The sequence below is a fragment of the Ictalurus punctatus genome, chromosome 12, assembly GCF_001660625.3.
Source record: "Ictalurus punctatus breed USDA103 chromosome 12, Coco_2.0, whole genome shotgun sequence".
NCBI lineage: Eukaryota > Metazoa > Chordata > Actinopteri > Siluriformes > Ictaluridae > Ictalurus > Ictalurus punctatus.
In genome coordinates this window covers 24,696,211-24,718,415 of record NC_030427.2, presented here as the reverse complement: position 1 = coordinate 24,718,415, position 22,205 = coordinate 24,696,211, and the positions used below count along the sequence as shown (strand labels likewise).

General features: G+C 38.2%; 2 protein-coding genes across 3 annotated transcripts in view; one reads left to right on the top strand and one right to left on the bottom strand.

Annotated features, from left to right (window-relative positions):
• The first annotated feature begins 2,028 nt into the window (after positions 1 to 2,028).
• Positions 2,029 to 4,953, top strand: mrps18b (mitochondrial ribosomal protein S18B). The gene is made up of 7 exons (XM_017481316.3): positions 2,029 to 2,479; positions 2,656 to 2,818; positions 2,903 to 3,000; positions 3,867 to 3,935; positions 4,034 to 4,100; positions 4,190 to 4,249; positions 4,331 to 4,953. Exons 1-7 carry the CDS (start codon positions 2,399 to 2,401, stop codon positions 4,525 to 4,527), a joined length of 735 nt encoding a protein of 244 aa, XP_017336805.1. The 5' UTR covers positions 2,029 to 2,398; the 3' UTR covers positions 4,528 to 4,953.
• A 7-nt stretch (positions 4,954 to 4,960) lies between these two features.
• The window catches only part of abcf1 (ATP-binding cassette, sub-family F (GCN20), member 1), a 22,689-nt gene continuing 5,444 nt past the window's right edge, over positions 4,961 to 22,205 (bottom strand). The window contains exons 4-27 of one of the 2 annotated variants that reach the window (XM_017481309.3): positions 22,049 to 22,172; positions 21,864 to 21,901; positions 20,126 to 20,242; positions 18,480 to 18,530; positions 18,087 to 18,185; positions 16,481 to 16,543; positions 16,272 to 16,343; positions 16,075 to 16,173; positions 15,870 to 15,992; positions 15,321 to 15,421; positions 15,101 to 15,186; positions 13,672 to 13,811; positions 13,077 to 13,225; positions 12,877 to 12,960; positions 11,921 to 12,045; positions 11,717 to 11,829; positions 11,451 to 11,622; positions 9,841 to 9,915; positions 9,585 to 9,655; positions 9,272 to 9,304; positions 8,276 to 8,444; positions 8,134 to 8,198; positions 7,962 to 8,034; positions 4,961 to 5,777 (exon numbers count right to left, since the gene is read on the bottom strand). In XM_017481309.3, coding sequence (XP_017336798.1) covers positions 5,611 to 5,777; positions 7,962 to 8,034; positions 8,134 to 8,198; positions 8,276 to 8,444; positions 9,272 to 9,304; positions 9,585 to 9,655; positions 9,841 to 9,915; positions 11,451 to 11,622; positions 11,717 to 11,829; positions 11,921 to 12,045; positions 12,877 to 12,960; positions 13,077 to 13,225; positions 13,672 to 13,811; positions 15,101 to 15,186; positions 15,321 to 15,421; positions 15,870 to 15,992; positions 16,075 to 16,173; positions 16,272 to 16,343; positions 16,481 to 16,543; positions 18,087 to 18,185; positions 18,480 to 18,530; positions 20,126 to 20,242; positions 21,864 to 21,901; positions 22,049 to 22,172 — 2,409 coding nt within the window. In that variant the 3' untranslated portion in view covers positions 4,961 to 5,610. The remainder of the gene's footprint in view (positions 5,778 to 7,961; positions 8,035 to 8,133; positions 8,199 to 8,275; positions 8,445 to 9,271; positions 9,305 to 9,584; positions 9,656 to 9,840; positions 9,916 to 11,450; positions 11,623 to 11,716; positions 11,830 to 11,920; positions 12,046 to 12,876; positions 12,961 to 13,076; positions 13,226 to 13,671; positions 13,812 to 15,100; positions 15,187 to 15,320; positions 15,422 to 15,869; positions 15,993 to 16,074; positions 16,174 to 16,271; positions 16,344 to 16,480; positions 16,544 to 18,086; positions 18,186 to 18,479; positions 18,531 to 20,125; positions 20,243 to 21,863; positions 21,902 to 22,048; positions 22,173 to 22,205) is intronic. The other variant, XM_017481310.3, reaches the window with a different exon arrangement.

Genomic DNA, 22,205 nt, shown 5'->3' with positions numbered 1-22,205 from the left:
GGCCAAGCATGTCTCCAGACCTAAACCCTATTGAGCATCTGTGGGGCATCCTCAAACAGAAGGTGGAGGAGCACAAGGTCTCTAACATCCACCAGCTCTGTGATGTCATCATGGAGGAGTGGAAGGGCACTCCAGTGGCAACCTGTGAAGCTCTGATGAACTCCATGTCCAAGGGGCTTAAGGCAGTGCTGGAAAATAATGGTGGCCACACAGAATATTGACTCTTTGGGCCCAATTTGGACATTTTTACTTAGGGGTGTATTCACTTTTGTTGCCAGCGATTTAGACATTAATGGCTGTGTGTTGAGTTATTCTGAGGGGACAGCAAATTTACACTGTTATACAAGCTGTACACTCACTACTTTATATTGAAGCAAAGTGTCATTTCTTCAGTGTTGTCACATGAAAAGATATAATCAAATATTTACAAAAAATGTGAGGGGTGTACTCACTTTTGTGAGATACTGTGTGTATACAACCCTGCTAAAAAAATACATAAAAAAAAAAAATATATATATATATATATAAACCCTCAACCCTCATAGAATGTGTTTTTTAAGGAATTGTATTGGTTTTAATAGTAATGGTCCCTATGGGTCTCTACTGGTAATTTCTTGCCTTCTATTGGTGGCATGTTATGTCTAGTGAATACCAATAAGGACTAGTAATGTTAATGTTGTTAATGGTTAGCTGATTGTAATGTGAGAGAAATTATTCATTTTTTATTCATTTTGTAATAGTTTTGTTCTTGTTCTTTTTATGTTCATCTGAGGATAACGCCTAAGAAGGCCATGTCATGTCACTGAGATCAGTACAAAATGTTTATCTGCTTACAGAGACACAAACATGTCCTTCTGTTTAAGGTTCTACTGCATATCTTCCAAGACCCTAAAACAAAGCCTGTTTGAACTGTCTTGAACTGCTTCTTATTGGTACACAGAAGTTTGTCATGCCCTGCGTTTCATATAAATAGTAGTGGTTCAGTACAGGCGATTCAGACCGCTCTCATTATTCTATCCTGCTTTATTCTATCCGGTATTAACCATCTTTCTGTACTAAACCTTTTTACCTTCAGAGGGTGAGTGTGCTTGTGTTGTCTAATTTCCACGACAATTTGGTGTCTCCTGGCTGGGTTTCGCAAGTCTTTTCAGCTTTTCAGTGTTGACACACAGGCGGTTTGCCCTTTATTGTGCAGATAGAAAGACCAATGCAGCCTTACCACTGACTATTGGAATCATCAAGAATTTAGAATTAGAATTAGAATTAGAATTTTATGACGTCATTGTGTATTGCTGCCTCCATGGAAGGGAGTCAATGATTTACAATTAGAATTTTATGAAGTCATTGTGTATTGCTGTCTGTATGGAAGGGAGTCAATGATATTAGAAATGCATGTATTACATTGAGAGAAGTATTACATGGAAGCGATTTCTTATAAGAAGTTCCAGGAACTTCGCCTCTGTGACGGCAGAGATATTGGTGTTTCTTAGATCATAGCTTCAAAACTAAGATATATACTGACGGGTATATATATATATATATATATATATATATATATATATATATATATATATATATATATAGAGAGAGAGAGAGAGAGAGAGAGAGAGAGAGAGAGAGAGATAATAACGGTATAATAAGATATATTCTGATATATAATATCAGAAGAATCATTGGCAACTGTGCTACCCACACAATGTCACACATCCCCTCATCACGCAGACACATAATGATTATTCTATCATTTAACGCATTGATCTGCAGACTAGCGAGATGGGGTTTGATTGGCTGAACTCAGCACTCGGGGGATAGGGCTTGTTGATATTAACCGTCTGTCTACCAATAGGTGCAATAATTCTTCTTGTCTTGCTCATTTTGCCTTGTCAGCAGGGGGAAAACAGTAAAATAATATTTTCCCCCCAGCTGTTTAGTTATGGAACAGTTAACAGTTATGGAACAATTGATCAAAACAAAATCTTTAAAGAAGAAGAAGAAGAAGAAGAAGAAGAAGAAGAAGAAGAGGAGGAGATTGATTTGACCAAAAGAAATAAATTAAATAAATCAGAAGTGAATTTCAAAAAGAGAAATTAACAAGTTACAGCTGAAGATGATATCATTTAAAAAAAAAAAATCTTTGTACAGTAGGCTTTATCCTACATTCATAGTGTTTATCCCAAACAGTAATCATTTTACAGTATCCACTGGTTAAAACCTGTAAACTGAATCGATACATATCTTTAAAACAGAGATGAAAAGAGTTAACAACAGCTAGAAAATGAAAATAAATAAAATAAATGAAAAACAGCAATACACCACATAAACGAGCTCTTTCTGTCTACGAGGGAAAGCATTACTTCCTTTGTGTTCAACTTTAACCTCCCTCTCTTATAAAGACAAAATGGCGGCGTCCTTACATAGCATCGTGAGAGCGGCTTGTCGCGTCTCTCCTGCTGTTTTTCAAAAAACTTTTCGAGCTCAGGTTTGTTTTTGTCCTTTTATAAACACTTACAATACCTGAGGCAAGATGTATGTAGTAGCGTTAATGTTCGTATTGTAACTAATTAATCTGTGAAAGAAGTCAGCTAGCAAGCGAATAAGGGTTTTGACAGCTGGGACTAATAAGAAAATGTGTTGTTGTTTTTTTTTTTATTTCAGTCAATACACAATGGAGTTACGGTCCTGTTTGTTACTCCAGTCCTGCGACACTTTTTTAATTCTGCTAAACTGACATGTCATGGAGTCAGTGCTCGGGCAGTTGAGGCTTTAGAGTCACATCCTCGTTATAAAGATGCACCATGGGAATACCTGGAAAGTGAAGGTACAGAGAAATCTGTTGTTCTTGTTTTGGTAAAATAATATGTACATTTTCAGTATAAATGCTTTTATTTTGTTCTCTCTTCAGAGTACATTGACCGCTATGGATCCAGACCAGTTTGGGCTGACTACAGACGGAACCATAAAGGTGGTATTCCCCCCCAAAAGACCAGGAAGACCTGCATAGTATGTAACTGCTTTAATACACTATTATCCAATACTGTTTTAACACACTCCCCTGTGGGAATCCCCATAACCATCGTAAAGGAAAACTCCAAACTAAAACATCAATATCAAGTTGTTGATAGGTGCTGTACTTGCATTATTCCTGGGAGAAGTTTGCAGAAGATTGTCTGCCGGGCTGACGCCACTGAGGAACAGTTACTGCAGTTAAAATGGCAGTCAGGATGGGAAAAAAAAAAAATCAGTTATCTCAAACATAGAAGATAATGTTCAGGTTCTGTTGTTCCATTCTCAGTCACCATTTTCCAGTATCATGTCAATGAGAAACCCAACCGAGAAGTGGCGAAGACATTAAAGCAAGCGCTGTGTGCAACGGTGCTGATTTGTTATTAGCATAAAAGTTGAAGCTGATCTGTTTAAGCAGAGTGTACAGATGAGCAAGTGCAAAAGCTGGACAGGCAAAAGGACTGAAGTGCTGCTGCATTGCTCTCTTTATGTAGAAATGAAGCAAATAATAATTCTCACTGGTGGCACTATCAGCAGGTTGTCAAACAGAATTGTGGGTAATGTAGAAAACTCTTGGTGGGGGGGGGGGGGGGGGTGTAATGATCATATTGATCAAGGAATGAATTGTAAATTAAAAAACGCAACTCAATTTTATTACAAAATACCGTACATTTTGGACATAATTGAAGAACACATGTTAATGATAATCCCTTAGAAAAGTCAAATTTGCTTCTGCTGTAAAAATGTATTGTGTTGCAAAATGGCCTCTAAGGTTTCAATACAGGCTTTGTTCATTGCCATTGGGGGAATTCATTGAGGTGTCTGTAGTCTTATCAGACATTTTTGTTTTTATGTTGCAACAGCGAGGAGACAAGATATGTGGGAACCCCTGTCCAATCTGCCGTGATCCAAATATAATCATCCACTACCAGGTTTGTACATGCACACATACCCTCAGTGTGATTTGCCTTTTTTGAAATTGTATACATGCTCCACAAAATGGTTTAAAATCTAATCTTTGTCTTTGTAGAACGTTAACCTGTTGCAACAGTTCATAAGCCCTCACACAGGAATTCTGTACGATCCTACTAGGACTGGTAATCCCACACATTTTTCCTTTTATGGTCTCAACCTTACAGTAAATTACATTTAGATCCATCATCTCTGCTGTTTTCATGCCCTTCAGGTGTATGCATGAAGCAGCAGAAACTACTTAACACGGCAATTGAAACTGCAAGAGACTATGGTGAGACACAAAGACATCTGACACAATAGTATTTGCATGTTGTATTGAAGTGGCTTTTAAAAGATCACTTCTATCTTTTAGGCTTGATTCCCACCCAGTTACCCTCTGTAGACTATTCTGGAGAGGACTTCTCAAATTCCCATGGCGCAGTGGGGCGCACACCTGTCCCACCTGCTTACACCCATGGGGAACCTTGGTACGCGTGGTACGGTGACATAGAGCCAGATGAACGGGAGCTGGCCCGTGTGAAGAAGATATACAAACCTTACCTGAAGTAGAGATGTTTTCTCAATATTACATGCTGGATAGGTTTGTAGGGTACAGATTTAACCTTGTTATGGACTGAGAACAGTGAATTATAAAGCATGGATTTGTATATTGTGTTGAGGAAACAGGCTCTAGCAGTAATATTTCAAACAAACAGCAATGTGGAACTGAGTGAGATAGAACTTGGTATTATTGAAGTACCATAACTATTCAGTCCTCACACTCATATTTAATAAGCGATGGAAAAATTACTCATGCTATGATCAGTAATACTAAAATTCTGGTAATACACTCAAAAAGGACATGATTGAGAAGAAAAGCAGAAATAATTATATTCCAGAGTTGGCCACCACAGGTATCAATATGTATTTTGGACTTTCTTCACCTGTAAATTAGTAATGTGTTATAAATACCTCCACAATAAAGAGAGAAAGTACCACTTCCTACTGCAAAATGTATTTATTTGTATTGTCAATACTCAGATGCGCAAGTAAGATCCCATTATGTTTAGTTGCGTTTCAATTTTGCACTAATGCAATTAAGGCTGCACCATAGATATAATGTTAATGTTATATATTAATAGTGGCCTTTGCAATATTAATTGCTAATATTGCAAAAGCTCAGACTAAACTGTGTACTGGGAGGTTGTAATGAAGGTTCCAGATCAAACTTTCTGGATGGGGGGGGGGGGGGGGGGGGGGGGTGTTAAACTAATGCAGGACAAATCAATCATAATGGCAATGTGCGATTTTTATCCATAACATGCAGCCCTCCTGTAGGTTATTTAGAAAAACACTATGTAGGTTAAATGCTGGTGAAGTTCAAACTGTACTTCCTGAAAAAGCTGACAATAAATCAAAACCAAGACTTTAAAATCAACAGATTTTTAAGTCAGCCTGCACACCCATTCAGAGAATTTGGTTTGTTTATAAAAAAAAAAAAAGTCCAGAAACCAGTTACACTGTGTCAGTCTGCCTCACACTGAGGTTTTAATGATGAACTTTCGTTGTAGGTGTCGAGACTGAAGCATCAGGGTTTGTGCGAGTAAATTACGGCACTGAAAACGAAGCATCTCGCATCCCCTTGTCGAACGTTCACTCTTTTTGCTTGTTAACCAGCGTTTCTCCAAGAGCCTCCAGCACTTCTCTCTTGTAGTCTTCGAAGTCACCGTCGATGTTGTTTATCGACCGGTTTTCCACCACCCACAACTGGCACTGAGTCTCAGTAATCAACCGGGCATCGTGGCTCACGATGATCACAGCTAGAAAAGACAAGTCACAATTGTACATCTTGCACAACCAAACATACACTGACCCTTATTTATCAAGGTTGCATTGAAATGAGTGTAGATTTGCACGCACACAATGACGCAAGAACAAATCTGGTGATTTGAGCGCAACTGATGGATAATACATGGACCCAAGCTCCCACCCTTGATTTTTTTCATTTACACGTCAAAGATATGAATGGTCCAGTTTATGCTCATATACTCACTGTCCACTTTATTAGGAACACCTGCAATAATCATTCATGCAATAATCTAATCAGCTATTCATGTGGCAGCAGTTCATGCAGCTACAGTTCACATCAAACATCAGAATGATGAAAAAGTGTGATTTCTGTGACTTTAACCATGGCATGGTTGTTGGTGCCAAATGCTTTGAATATTTCAGAAACTGCTGTTAGAGCTCACACAGAATGGTGCAAAAAAAACCCCACCTTGAATGAGATGTTCTTGGTTGATAGGAGTACAACTCAATGTGGTCTTCTGCTATTGTAGCCCACCGAGCTTAAGGTTCGATGTTTTGAGCATGAAAAGATGCTTTTCTGCTCACCACGATTGTAAAGAGTGATTATTATGCGAGATTCTACATCCTTCAGCTCAAACCAATCTGGCCATTTTCCTCTGAACTCTCTTATCAACAAGATGTTTCCACTCACTCAATGTTTTTCGCAGCATTCTGTGTAAACTCTAGAATTTGTTGTGTGTGAAGATTAGCAATTTATGAAATACTCAAAGCAGCCCAACATCCATGCAACGATCACAGAGATCACACTTTTTCTTCATTCTGATGTTTGACGTGAACTCTACCTGAAGCTCTTAACCTGTATCTGCACTATTTTGTTTTGCATTGTGCGGCTGCCACATGATTGGCTGATTAGATAACTGCACAAATGTACAGGTGTTCCAAATAAAGTGGACGGCGAGTGTATATTTATAATTAACATGAAACATGGCCCAAGTTATACCAATAAAAGCATTCAAGCAGACTAGTTATCCAAGATCTGACGAAAGAAGTCAATTGAGATGAAAATAATTTAGTGCGGGTGACTAAGATCAAAATCAGGTAGAAAACTGAACTGTTTTCTAAACTCACCTGCAGGTAGTTATTTATAGCTGGGTGTTAATTAATTTCACATCTCAAATAATCAGATTGAATTTACGATTCGTTTTTAAAAAACAGTCAAGTTTCCATCCTGAACAAAATAAAACTCTCATTTCATATAAAAATGCTGAAAGAAAAACAATACACAGAGTACACAGTGAATAAAACAACATCTGGTGTGCTTTAGTGTTGATATGAAAATGATATTTATTGGCCTCAAAAAAATAATATTTCAGTGTGCTAATGTTATCTCGCCTGCCCGAAACACTACAGCCTGGTCACGGCTTTGCGGTTGCCTCTTATACGGAAAGTCACCAATTACTCTTAGGAACCTTGTACTAAAATGTAATTTTACTGAGTGCGCAATTATGATGACATTTTTACCGTTATTCACTTACAAGCTACTTCTACATTTGCTATAATTATTAATTACATTAGCTGTGTAACGCATTTAAAAAAAAAAAAAAAACGCTGAATGGAAAAACTAGATGCGAATAAAATCATAAAAACGTATGCGCTCAATTGAGGCCAAAAAAGTCATGTGACTTTGCCTCAACAAATCATGTGACTGGATAATTGGCAAAAAAAAGTAAAAATTGCGGAGAGTATGTTTGGATAGACGATTTTGTGCCAGTTTCCCTGGAAGTGACTATTTCGTTCTCTTGATCACATGGGATTGAAACGGTGCTTTAGTTGTGAATGTTTTGTGATATTCCAATTTTTCACACAAGTTAAATTTGCAACTAGGATGTAATCAGCTACAGATTTGGATTATTTAACTGCAAATCAAACATTCGTAAGGTTGTTGAGATATTATAAATTTACACACAATTGGAACAGACATGAGTTTGATCGAACAAACATGCCAAAAGATTAAATCAATGAACGAGGAAACAATTTTTTCCAACTGATTTAACAACTTCGATGAATAAGAGCCAATGTGAGTAATGTTCATTTCTTTAGAGGTCTGTTACAGCTGAAGGTCAGTTCCAGTGAATTTCACAGAATTAAATATCATTCTCAAGTGCATATATTTAGCGTTTGTTGTGAAAACCTACCTCCTTTGTATTCATTGATGGCTTCTGATAAAGCATCGATTGACTCAATGTCCAGGTTGTTGGTGGGCTCGTCCTTGGAAAGGAAATACGAATGAAAATAGACGTAAACAGTTTATTATATTTACGCCAGATTTAACGGATGTCCTCAGACATGCTGCCATTAACCACTCACCAAAATCAGGACGTCCGGTTGGCGACAAGAAAGTTCAGCAAATACCACTCTTGCTTTCTGGCCGCCTAATAATGTGAGAAAATGTAGCAGTCAATAGATGTAGTGGTTCGAAAAGACAGTAGAAAGAGAATCAAGTGCTCACCAGAGAGTTTAGAAATCTGTATAGTGTGCGCGTGGCTCTCTAGACCGAAGCGGCCGAGACACTTCCTGCTGTCCTGGTATGGCAGATTGAAATTCCTCTGCAGATACTCTGTGGGAGACTCCTCCATGTTCAGCTGATCAGCATACTGCTGGTTGAAGAAGCCCACTTTCTATGCACATTGAACACATCAAATCAATTCATTTCCAAAAAGGAGACCGTTTTAAGATTTTAAAAAAAGTTGATACAGTAAATTAATGTAGGAGTAAACAGGACAGGATGTGCAGTTACAGGAAAATCAACAAAAGGGCCGTGTGTGCTGGGTGACTATTATTATTATTATTATTATTATTTTCCTAGAACAGCACATCCCAAAGTGTGTTAATATGACAGCAATTTGAAAATTATACTCTTGATCCATTCATAGCTGCATTGAACGTTGTTCCCTCACAGCATTTCTTTGTTTCCTCTCTACTGAAGTTAATCAGATAAAAATTATGCTTATATTACTGAGAAAATGCAGAGTTTTCCCATGGTGGCAAACTTAAAGTTACAACTTTACTGTTACTGGAGACTCATTCCAAAATTGTTACATAAACATCTCCTTATTGAAAGCTACATCATACGGGTGAAACCTCTATAATGAAACATGTCTATAATGCACTTCGATAATGCGACTAAAACAGGAATACTCCACGTCTTAATTCGATTTGTGTTTACGTCGAGTATGACTTTAGACGGAATAAGGTAATCAATAATCTCTGTTTACATGCTAGTTTCTTAATCAGAGTATTGTCTTAATCGGGTTAATATTGGAAAACTGTTGTCCATGTAAACGTACTGACTGTATGGAGTATTCACCATACAAGTCCCTGTGAATTAGCCATTACTATCGAATGGATAATGTATTAGAACAAGCACATTAATATGAACCTTCTAACCAATCAGAGTCAAGAGTTTAACAGCACTGTGGTATAACATTTAGGAGTTTCTACTTACCAAGCGGTGATTCATCCTCATCTCGCCTTTGGTCTGAAACATAAAAGGTGGACACGCCATCAGTTACCACTGGCAGGGACTAATTTATTTACGTCTGTGCTAGTTTGAGAACTGTAGACACTTTCATACACGTCTAGATCTTTTTTTTTTTTTTTGGTTACTACATAGTGTACCACTGTGCTACGCTTATGGCCACGTATGTCAGTATGATGCTACTTGTTACATAGCTAGCATGAAATCAAAGTTCCATTTTACAGACGAACTGGACAAGAAAAATAACACACAAGATGAGAATTTATAGAGCAGCACTTACAGGAGTCAACTTCCCTGTCAGCAGAAGTAGGAGTGTACTCTTTCCAACACCGTTTGGTCCAACTATACAAACTGGAGAGAGGAAAAAGAATAACTCTGTCATTTCCTTCATTAGAAACTGTTCAGATATTTCTATAAATCATATCTACAGTAAATTATTATACATATCAATAATTTCTTATTAATATAAAAGCTATTGCTAATGTACCATGTAATTTCTTTTAACAATGGTGCACAAAGTTTTAAATGTGACTTACTTCGAGACTCCATATCAATACCAAATTCAACATTTCTGAACAGAGGCTTCTGACCAACGTAGCCAAAGTCCACACCTGAGAATAATAGAACAAAGTGAGTTTTCCTTCTTTCAGCAAGAAACAATCAAATGTACCGACTTTCAGACAGATAATATACAGTTCCCTCCATTAATATCGGCACCCTTGGTAAATAGGGGCAAAGAAGGCTCTGAAGAAAAATTGTCTTCATTGTTTAACCTTGTGATCTTTTGTTCAATGAAATTCACAAAAATACTCTGCTCAAACAATTAAAAACAATACAGGTTTATCAAAAAAATTTAAATATGTTAAATATAGGTATGCACCCCTATGAATTCATGAGAGAAAAATATACTTGAAGTATATTCCCATTGATATTTTAATTATTTTTTTAGTACCCCTGGGTGACCAGGAACAGGAAATTGTTCAACCATGACTTCCTATTTCACAAGGGTATAAATATGAAGTAACACATAAGCCAAATTCCCTTAGTCATTCATAACAATGGATGATAAAAGTGTTGCTCATACTGTAAATAACTCTGTCAAATATATACCTTTGTTGATATATAACATTTGGCTATTCCGACCAAACTATTAAGGCAATCCTGATTAACTAACATTTATACCACAGCACTGTTGATTTCTCAACTCTGACTGGTCAGATGATGTTAATCTGCCTGCTATAATAGCAGCTCTGACAGTTGCTTAAAGCAGCAACAAACCATCCACAGTAAACATTTGCATGTTTTTTGGTTCCTGAAATTTGTTCATAGTCAGATGAGCTGAACTAGCTGATGGTGTTCTACACAATGCCACTGTCGGCATTTAAACAAACATCTTTATCAGAATTTGGATTAAAACTAGAAGTGAGTGTTTATTTAATTGTATACTGTTTATTTAATTAAACATGAATCCTACCACTATGCACCTGGAAACACAGAACAACACAGGAACGTCAGTTCCGACAGTTCCTCAACCTCAGCTTCATCACTCAAATTCATACTTGGTCTCAACTAGAAATGTGTGCAGGACTGTTCTTTTAATCCTATTCGTGCAATTATTTCTGTTTGTACCTGTTGGGTCACATTTTAATAAATTTATTTGATTCTATTTCCCAAAACGTAAGGAGTACAGGAGTTTTTTGTGATGGTTGTGACCAAAAATGCATGATTTTGCTATGGCTTTTTAAAAAATTTACGATGTAACTTGGAGGTTTTTTTTGTGGAAAATTGCTTGAATTGCAAAATTGCAATTGCATGAAATTGTCTTTCACAGTGATGTTTGTTGGTAAATAAGACCTTTTAGCTGTACTCATGTTTGATGCGCATGAATCGAAGAGGGCTTTGGCTGAATGAGTCTTCACAACGTGCCTTGGCCCAAATCTGTGGAAAATCTGCGCTAGTTTTGAAAAATTTCCTCTGGATATTGTGGCGTTTGCTTGATTTTACGTAAATTTCTGCGACCGCAAAAATCACGAAATCCTGGAGGGACTAATGAACAAACAAATAAACAAACCCCAAATAGTGCATCTTCTATTTGTAACTGTTTAGAAAAAAAAACAACCATCTGTTCAATTAGAATAATGCTCACTGTAGAGGCCAAGAATGGGTGGAGAGAGAGGCGGTGGGTTTGGAAAAGTGAACTTCACGGTGTATTCTTTAGGTCTTTTCAGGAGCTCTGGGGCCTCGTGACTTTCCTCTTCCTGTCCCTTCTTCTTGCCTTTCTGCTGCTTCCTAGTCAAAACCTCCTTTGTTTGTTTCTCCTGTGAAGAGATGAAGAGAGGGTGCGAAGAGTCATCACAGACACGCAATAAACTGTATAAATATCAAGCAATTTGAATCCATTCAAAAACTCACAGCTTGTTTAGTGGATTTTCCTCCAGCTTTCAGCTCTTTCAGCTTTTTCTCCTGTTTCTCATACTGCTTCAGGAGCTCCTTTTGCTTCTGCACGTACATCTTCTTAAACGTCACTACAAAAACGGATTTTATATTTCAAACTCATTACCCATGCATGACCTATTGGGGAAAAATGAAAACAGATCTGGAAACTGGGTCACTCACAGTAGTTGCCCCTGTAGTAATAGAGTTTCTGGTTGTCCAAGTGAATGATATCTGTACAGACTTCGTCTAAGAAACTCTGGTCGTGGGACACAATCAGCAGGGTCTTCTTCCAGCTCTGCAGATAGCTTGGAAAAAAAAAGAAGAAGAAGAAGAAGAAGAAGAAGAGGAAGAAAAGAGGGGAACAAGATACGAGTTAGAAGTCAAGAGTTCAGGGACAAATGGTAACGTTATTAGCTAGTCCACTGGGCTAGTGAAAGCTCCAACATTCTGCTCAGTCCCATGTTTTCATTACAAGCCTAAGCTGGATAATAAGCCAAACATTACTAAAGTAAAAAATAACGGTGCGGAAAACAAAAAACATCCAGCTTGTGGCAGTCATGCGGGCAGAAACGCCTTGTTGATGAGAGAATGGCCAGACTTGTTCAACTGGACAGGAAGTCTTCTGTAATTCAAGTAACCAATCTTTACAACTGCGCTGAACAGAAAAGCATCTCAAAACCTCTAGAGACTGTTGAGCATGAACATTGGAGGAAATCATCAGTTTCTGAAATACTCAAACCAGCCCAATTAAACATTTTCCCCCGTTCTGGTGTTTCAAGTGATGTGATGTGAACATTAACTGAAGCGCTCAACCTGCACGATTGTATGCATTGCCCTGCTGCCACCTGATTGGATAATTTCATGAATTAGCAGGGGTACATCATAAAGTCACTGGTGAGAGTACATAATAAATGAAGTCGATTGATTCTAGGTTCATAGTTTACAGAAAACTTGACAACTGAATTTGTTAAAACTTCAGGAGTGATGCAGCGTTAAATTTGCATGAGAAGAAGAAAATTTGAATTTTTCCTTAACACATGCAAATAACAGCTGTAGTTTGTACAGAATCGCAATTCTTCGTTTTTGAATCTCTCTCTCTTTTTTTTTTAAACCAAGAGCAAAAAGTGAGGCATTACTTGTTGAGCCAGATGACAGCATTGAGGTCGAGGTGGTTGGTTGGCTCGTCCAGCATCAACAGGGTGGGCTCCATGAACAGAGCTCTGTAAGGCGATCATGTCATAATGTCATAAATAACCGATTCATTCCGTCAAAACTCAAGACAGACATCGATCGAATCGATACAATTTCCTGCTTTGGCTACTGATAGCTTTCATACCTGGCGAGTGATACTCTCATCCTCCAGCCACCTGAAAACTTCTTAGTGGGTCTGTTCTGCATTTCAGAGGTGAAGCCCAAACCAGCCAGGATCCTGCGAGCCTTGGGCTCTGCTGCCGCTGCTCCGATTGCCCTCAGCTCCTCATACACCTGACAGAGATGATGAGATGATCACGTACACATTTTCCACACAGCGTGCAATATAAAGCATAAATGATATATGAAGAGGAAATAAAATGCATTTTAACAGCGCAAATGTGCAGATAAATGAGCGAGTCCATTCATTTCCAGGAGCTCAATATGACTTTATAAAGCCGGTTGTGTTTGTGCCACTCGACAAAACTTAATCGCAGACGGCTGTTTTGTGTAACACAGTCTGTCCCGTCTCTCTCACATCTGTGTTTTTAAAGGATGGTGGACGTGATGGACCACTGAAACGAATATAAAAAGTTAAAATTCTTGACGAACTTTAGTTGTGGTTGTAGGAGGTTTACTCAACACTCAATGATGAAGAATACTACTACCAGGTTCTGTGCAGCACATTCAAGAAAACAACCCCACGGAAAACTGTGAAAGCAAAACAGAAAGCCTCTGACCTTCTCTAGTCTCTCAGAGGCACTGTCCTCGCCCTTCTCAAGCAAGGCCTGCAGCCTCTTCTCCTCCTCCAGCAACTTCAGGCGCCTCGTGTCCGCCTTCAGCACAGCCTGCACGGCCGGAGTGTCATCAGCGACCACCTCTGAGAAAGAGCACAGCTATTCAGTATAATGACGAAGAAAAATAGACGGATGTGAAGTGGGGCTTATGTCGGCCTGTTTTTATGGCACACGTGCAAAAATCTGAACGAAACTACAATGTACAATCAGCAAAAAAAGATAAAGAGAAGATCACACATTTGAAAGAATGCATTAATGTACACTACCGGTCAAAAGTTTAGACACACTCAGTCAGTACGTTTACGCAGACAACAATAATCCACTATTAACCAGATTAAAACAATACTCAGATTAAGAAACTACCATGTAAACAGCAATTTTTAATTACCTTAAACCGATTAAGGTCATACTCGAAGTAAACACAAATCGAATAAGACATGCGGAGTACTCCTGTTACAGCAAACAAGAGAGCACGGCTGCGTCCCAAACCGTGTACTTGCCTACTATAGGTCTATAGCAGGCGAAATACATGCATCTCGGCTACTATACAGTAGGTAAGTACGCGGTTTGGGACGCAGCCCGCAGCTTCAAGCATTCGTCTATTAGCACATATAGCATGACAAATAATTAACCGCACTGGAAGAGTTCGTAAAAATTAAAAATAAGAACACCCAAAACTATATACATGGTACCATAACGAAGACGAACTGTATGTTAATAAGTGAAATTCTGGAGGGACGCCGGACGGCGTGGCGCGGTGATGTAATGACATGCGCAGTTAATCCAATTATGTTCTATACCATGTAAAACAGGAACATGAAAGGAGTATTCTAAAAGTGACTCATGTAAACACCTTAATCACATTATTATCTTACTCAGAGTAAGGTCAATAATTAGATTACTGCTGTCCATGTAAACGTAGTCAATCTTTATTTTTATCCCCCACCCCCCATCAAAACTCTGGAGTAACACAAATGGAACTAAGGGAATTATGTTGTGATAAAAAATCCAAAATAAATTAAAATAATTGAATATTTTACCATCTTCAAAGTAGACGCCATTTTTGCCTAGAACTTCCAGAAATGTGTTCTTGCCACTTTTTCAACTGATTTCTTGAGGAATTTCCCTGAGATGTTTTCTAAACAGTATTAAAGGAGTTCACACCTATGCCGGACTCTTATCGGCTTCTTTTCAGAAATATCTCTCTCAGAGTCGTCCGTTTAAATAAAGATTTTTTTTGTAAATAAAATGTTAGTTTTCTAATGAAAGAAATGAATATGTCGGAACGATTATTAACACCGATTTCACACATTTAATCACACACCTTCAGATCAAAAGATCACAGCGCTGTCGTATACAGAAAAATCTGTACCTTGTTCACAGAGCAGCACATCGATATTAGGAGGAATGCTGAGAGCTCTGTTGGAAATGTGCTTCAGTAACGTGGTTTTTCCTTTCCTAGAAAAACACCAGAGTGGAAGGCAGAAATTAAAAGCAGATATCAACGACTGTGACATTCCTTGCATTCTTCCACACGATGTACAGCCTATTATTATCAAATGGAGCCATTTTTATTATCGCGAACTACTAACCCGTTTGGTCCGACCAGACCGTAGCGGCGACCGGCCACGATCAGAAGATCAGCGTTGACAAAAAGCTCCTTCCCGTGAGCCGAGATGCTGAATCTCTCCAGCTGTGATACGACAGAACACGCAAGAGTGTCAGGACTGTTTAAACCCACAGCCTACATGTCTCACCTTTTTAAAAGCTCCGTTATATTTTACATTCGTTTAGACCCTTGTATAATATTGCGTTGATTCAGTATATATATATATATAGATATTTATGAGTAGTCTCATGGTTAGCAGTTTGATAGTAACATTTATAAACACACTGAATACAAAACTAGCATTCTGCTTAATAAATATATATGTGTGTGTACACATACATACACATACATATATACACACACATACATATATATGACTAAAATACAGCTCACAGCAGGTCCAAAGTATTATGTATTCAAATCCTAACAGATTAGTGAACCTACATTTTAACATGCTCACATTTGTGAACCTTGAAAAGAAATGGAGAATACGGAGACAGACGAGCTCAACAAAGCTTGATTAAGAACTGACCTTTATATCAGAGGCGTTCTCCAGCATGGCTTGCCTTGACGACAGCTCAGCCTGAGAGACTGAGAAATCTCCCTCTGTGGCGTTCTGAGCACGGACACTAGCCACCTGCCGCTCGTACTCCATCTGTGAAGCAACATCCTGGTCATTTATTCATAGAGATTAAATAGCTCTCTAGTTCAGTTGTGTCTGTTTTCAGGACATGTACCAGCTTCTTTTTCTTCTTCTTCTCCTTTTTACTCAGGTTGGCGTAGGGGTCTTCCTGCTGCTCTTTACTCTGCTCTGCAACAAGAGCGTCCTCTGCACTCTACCATCAAGGGGAGGAAAAAAACCAAAACAAGGATTGTAAACACAGGGGGGAAAAACAGCAGGGTTACAAGGAGTAAAGTTAAGCAGTGTGGATACCCTCATGGTGTCATTGTCATCGCTTTTCTCTTCCTCATCCTCACTAGGAGGTTGCCGAGCAGGCTTGCCTCTCTGAAAGGGAACCGAAGGAAAGGGAAAATGACAACTGCTTCTCGGCTCTTGGTTTCGTCATACCAAATAAACACCTATGAGCTGTTTTAAAGCCAAGATGCTAAGAATGTTTTTAATAAGTGTTAAAGGGCCCTGACCTTTGGCTGTTCTTTCTTTACAGCAGCCTTCTGAGGTTTTTCCTCCATCTCCTCATCCTCGTCCTGCAAACATCCGTTCATTGTGTTTAAGTTACTCCACTCTTATTATAATTATTTTTTAAAAAGAGCACAGTAAGCGCAAAAACGTAGACACCATCAGGCAAGCTACAATTATACAGTGAAAGGCAAAGGGTGCAGTTTTACTGTATTGCAGTTCAGGGCCGAGCAAATCATGCGCGAGGTGCAAACGTTCACTGATTCTCCAGGGGGGTGTAAACTTTTGAGCAGGGTGCGCGGTGTAAATTGTTATTATTTTGTCGTAGCTTTGTTCTAAGATCTGATGAGCAGAATTAAATGGGGGGAAAAATATCTTTAAACAAAATTACTTACAGAGATCATCCTGTTCACAAGTTTACACCCCCCTGTAGTCTTAATGTATCGTGTTGCCTTCTTGAGCATCAGTGAATGTTTGCACCTTTTGTGATAGCCATAGCTTAATCCTCTCCTGATAATATCTCTGAAAGCATCATCACCAGATGAAAACATTTGGGCATTACACCTAAAGACATTATTTGAGTCTGGCTAGTGTATTGTGTCTGTTGTATTAGCATTAGTGTTGTATAACAGGTTTTGTGCTGCACTGTACTGTATTTTGCTTTTTGAAATATATGAAATACATGAAATATATAAAGCAACTGGAGCAATGTATTTTCAAACAACCCTATTGCTTTAACAGCCATATTTAGAAATATATCTCATTGACTGCGTTTACATGGACAACAATAATCCACTCTTAATCTAATTAAGACCATAATTTGATTAAGAAACTACCATGTAAACAGCAACCTTAATCTAATTAAGCTCTAATCGAATTAAGACAGGTGGATTACTCCTGTTTTAATCGTATTATGGACGTGCATTACAGACATGTAAACACCTTAATCACATTATGAACGTCGTGTGAGCATTTTCACCGCATTTTACGACAGGACACGATCACACACGGCAGTTTTACGCTTTACGGCGAACAAGAGAGTTCGGCTGTGTCCCAAACTGCATACTTGCCTACTATAGGCCGGTAGTGGGGAAAAATACATGCATCTCGGCTACTATACAGTAGGTAAGTATGCGATTTGAGACGCAGCCCACGGCTTCAAGCAGTCGTCTATTTGCACGTATAGCATGACTAATAATTAACCGCACTTGAAGCGTTCGTAAAAAATTTAAATAAAAACACCCAAAACTGTATACGGTACCATAACGAGTACGAACTGTATGTTGATACGTGAAATTCTGGAGGGACGTCGGACGGCGTGGTCGCGGTGACGTAATGATGCGGGCTCTTAATCTAATTATGATCAATAACATGTAAAACGGGTACATGACTGGAGTATTCTAAAAGCGACTCATGTAAACACCTTAATCACATTATTACCTTACTTAGATTAAGGTCAATAATTAGATTATTGTTGTCCATGTAAACGTAGTCAGTGTTACTTTGCTTAATTGAAAGCCACGTGTGAAAGCTCTACAGCTGAGAAGCTAACATGTGACCGAGAGTCAAGATTCAACAGCCGGTGAGTCAGTGAACCGCTGAATTCCTCACCTTAGATGCTCTACTGCCTGTTTTCTTGTTGTTCTTCACCCCCTTCTTGTCATTCTCAACCTTTTTCTCCAGCTCCTCATCAGGTTCCTCATCAGATCCCTGTTAGGACATGAGCTCAGAGAAATGAGAACAGAGAACCCCAACACGACCTTTTTTTTTTCCTTCGAAAGAACATCTTTAATACACCTTCTGTGGCCTTTTAAATCATGTGAATATCAGTTTCCAGGAAGTGACCGTGCCAGATAAAAAGAAACGAAGACGGTTATGGAAAGAGTTGTTAGTACGTGGTATATACTGTACATTGATGTTCTGTAACATGTAGAAAATAAAATAAAAGTTAAAATGGTTAGATCAGGAAATGAAAAAGAGAAAGAAGCATTCCCATGTACCCACCTTAGATTTCTTAGTCTTAGCCTTATCATTTTTCTTTCCTCTGGAAACCTCCTGAATTACATACATACACATATTTTGGCACATATTAGATACAGGTGCAAGAACAGAAAGGTTTCCAGGTACTGCTGCTCAGTTATGCTGTGTAGGTAAGCAGATGTGTGGCAGTCTGGGAAAACCCATTAGTCGTTGGGACTGAGATAACCGTTGCTACATGATGTTGAGCTCCATCTTTTCACACTGAGGGACTCGTACACAACCATTACAAAAGGTGCTGATGCTCAAGAAGGTAAAATGATGCATTAAGAGACAGGGGGGTGTAAACTTTTGTTATTATTTTGTCTTCTGGGAAGACATAAGTAAATATCTTATGTAGCTTCTGAAGGGCAGTACTAAAAAAAAAAAAAAAAAAAAAAAAAAAAAAAAAAAAAAAAAAAACCTTTAAACAACCAGTAACCTGTATTTTACTAAGACACCATGGAAATGTTTTTTTTTGTTTACTGTCTTGCCTTGGTTATCTTACAGCAAAGATCATGTTGGGTAATGAGCCAGTTTAATAAACGCAGTGAAAATGTCCGCTATGCAATCAACGTTATTTCAATGAGATTTTATCAATTCTGACTTATGGCGTTAATTAGACGTTAAACACTAGAATTTTACTTGAGATTGAGATATGTGCACAATTTCAGTATTTTTAATAAATAAATAAATAAATAAATAAATACATAATATATAGTAGAAAATGCTAACAGTTCACTGCATAAAGGGTTTTCTCCAGCCACCACACATATTTCATACAAGTACCTCTCTGACAGAACGCTAGAATTATTTATAATTCATCATAATAAGCATCATATAAATTTTTTTTTATATCAATTGTAGTTATGTTCACAGGTAATTTCACAAAGAGAGAGAAGGATAAAGATTTGAGACTTATTGATTAACAGGAAAAGAAATGGAGGTTTAAAAAATAAATAAAGAAATAAAAATTTCTCGCTGTTAACCTTCATGTTGGCTGATTTTTTTTTTGCCAGTATGTTTTTACAAGGTACAGTTCATTAAAAAAAAAAAAATCTAATAGAACACTTTCCAGTAGAGGTCGACCGATAGTGGATTTTACAGATATCGATAACTAAGCCGGGCGGTACCTACCTGCTGATAACCGATTAATCAACCCATAGTTTTTCAAATTGATACTGAACGAAAAATTAACACTCATCGTTGAATTTTATTACAAAAATAACCAGTACTGACTGCGCCATGAAAAGGTGCTGTACTTTTTAAAAATGAAATAAATATATGAATATTAATATATATTAAAGTAAATAATAGATATGCATCCAAACTGAACCAAAATGTAACCATACAATAGAAATAAATGTATCCAAAATGAAAAAATAAAACACTTCTAATAACACAACAAAATTGGTCAGTGATAGTTTTTATTCCACCTCTAAAGGCCGCTCTCGTACTGTATAATGGCAGCGGACCCTTCTCAGCCGCTTCCGCACTCAGTTAACAAAAAACCGATCAATCGGTCAACCTCTACTTTCCAGGGATACAATACCACAGTCCCCCCGCCTCGACATCTAATACCTTCTCAAATACTTAAAACACCAGAGAATATTACAAAAAGTATACCCGCTCACCTTAGAGCTTTTCTTATTTTTAGGTTTATCATCATCATCGATGTCGTCATCGTCACCATCTGCATCGTCCTCTTCATCACTCTGCCCCTGGCTCAGGGCAGCGAATATGTTGCCACCCTAAAAGCAAGATATATGTTGTCAAACTAGAGCACATACACACACACACACCAATGTTTCATACAAAGAGCTATTTGTGTTCAAAACTCTATCACTGTCTTGTCATGGGAAAGTCTTATGACAGTGAACCGTGCAGCTTATCTGTACTATTCTGTACTTTTCCAGAGAACCTGAGGGAAGGACAGTTTATAGCATTTACAATGTAGACTGATAACTAGAACTAAATTGTATCAGAGACATTTCACAACATTAAATGTAACTATAAATGATAAAAAGTACAACATGTAATTCTTTAAAAAAAGAATAATAATCCTTGCTAAATTGATGTGGCATAAAGAGGACTAAATCAACTTTGGAGTGGTTACAGCCACTTGCTTTGCATTGCTGACATCATGCCCCATCGGGTTTTATTAGTATTTACTTTGCACTCAACTCTCTCAATGAGGGCTTCAGGCTTTTCCCAGAGGCCTGAAGTAGTTCCTACATATGCTGAGCGTTCTCTTAGAAATAGATTCACTTGTATGCATCAACTCCCCCATTTATATCTGTTCCACAAATAGGTTTTAAGCACAAGTCAAAAAGTCTTTAAGATCCTGAGAAAGACATTTAATTCCATCAAGTTTGTCCAAAACTTCAGCTGCGTCCACATATCCCTATTACCCCACTATACAGTAGACAAAAAGCAGTATGCCAATGGAGTAGCATGTTAAAATTCATAAAACAGTAGGGGAGAAATAGCCAGACAACCTGCTTCTTCTGCCAAGATTCTGCAGTATAGAAGCAACGGACGCTGCGCTATCCCATAAGGCAACGGGACTGGCGTGGAAGAGCTGTCCGAATCAAAAATTCCAAAAGGCAGCACGTCGGCTATTTTTAAGCGCAAGTGCTATAGGTATTAAACGTTGTTCCTTGTGGTTAAACTGTACTTGTTTAACAACACCTGAGTAAACTGTTAACTTGTTGAAGGTTTAAACAAGAAAGAAGAAAAAAAAAAAAAAAACAGTTGCAATCTGGCAGGCTCATTAAGTTTTTGCGGTCATGTAGGTCACATGACAATGTGGCAGACGTAATATGTTTATATTGTATTTATACTGCACACATACACTAATCAGTATGTACTGTATCATTTATGGCATTTGGCAGACGCCCTTATCCAGAGCGACTTACATATATCTCGTATCACATATACAACTGAACAGCTGAGGGTTAAGGGCCTTGCTCAAGGGCTCAGCAGTGGCAGCTTGGTGGTGCTGAGAAGGTCATTTGAACTCATTACCTTCTGGTCAGAAGTCCAATGTCTTAGTTACCTAGAAGAAGCACAGTGAAATTCTTTTCTTCGTACATCCCAGCTTGTTAGGAAGTCAGCGCACAAGGTACGATAAAGCCACGATACGGCACCCCTAGAGCAGAAAGGTTTAAGCGGTGCTAGGGCTTTGAGCCATTGAGCCACCACTGCCCAAATCAACGGCCGAGCAGTAGGTACAGAATCGAACGCAGTACACGACTTTGGACGCAGCCTCTGACTTCACTGTAACCGTTAAACATGCATTCCCATTTAAGAATATATATATGTATTTTTAATTTTTATTATTTTTTAAAAAGCTACTTTGTGAAAGCTCACCTTGTTTCTCTTTCCACCTTTCACAGGAGCTGCTATTACTGTAATCAAAGTGTACAGCAGGTTAATCAGAACGAATAAGAATTGGGTTTAAATAGGTTTCTAAAATAATAAGACTTGCATTGCATATCTTTAATGCCTTTCATTCAATAAGCCAAACACAAAATCTCTCAGGTTTATGACATTACCCTCTTCCTCTTCCTCATCGCTTGGTTGGACAGACAGTTTCTTGAGTCGCTGCATGACGTCTTCATCGTCATCCTCCACGTCCGCAGCTTTCCCTTTCCGCCGGTCCTTCTTTTTCTTTTGAGGCTAATGCATATACAGTATAATATACAGGTTCAA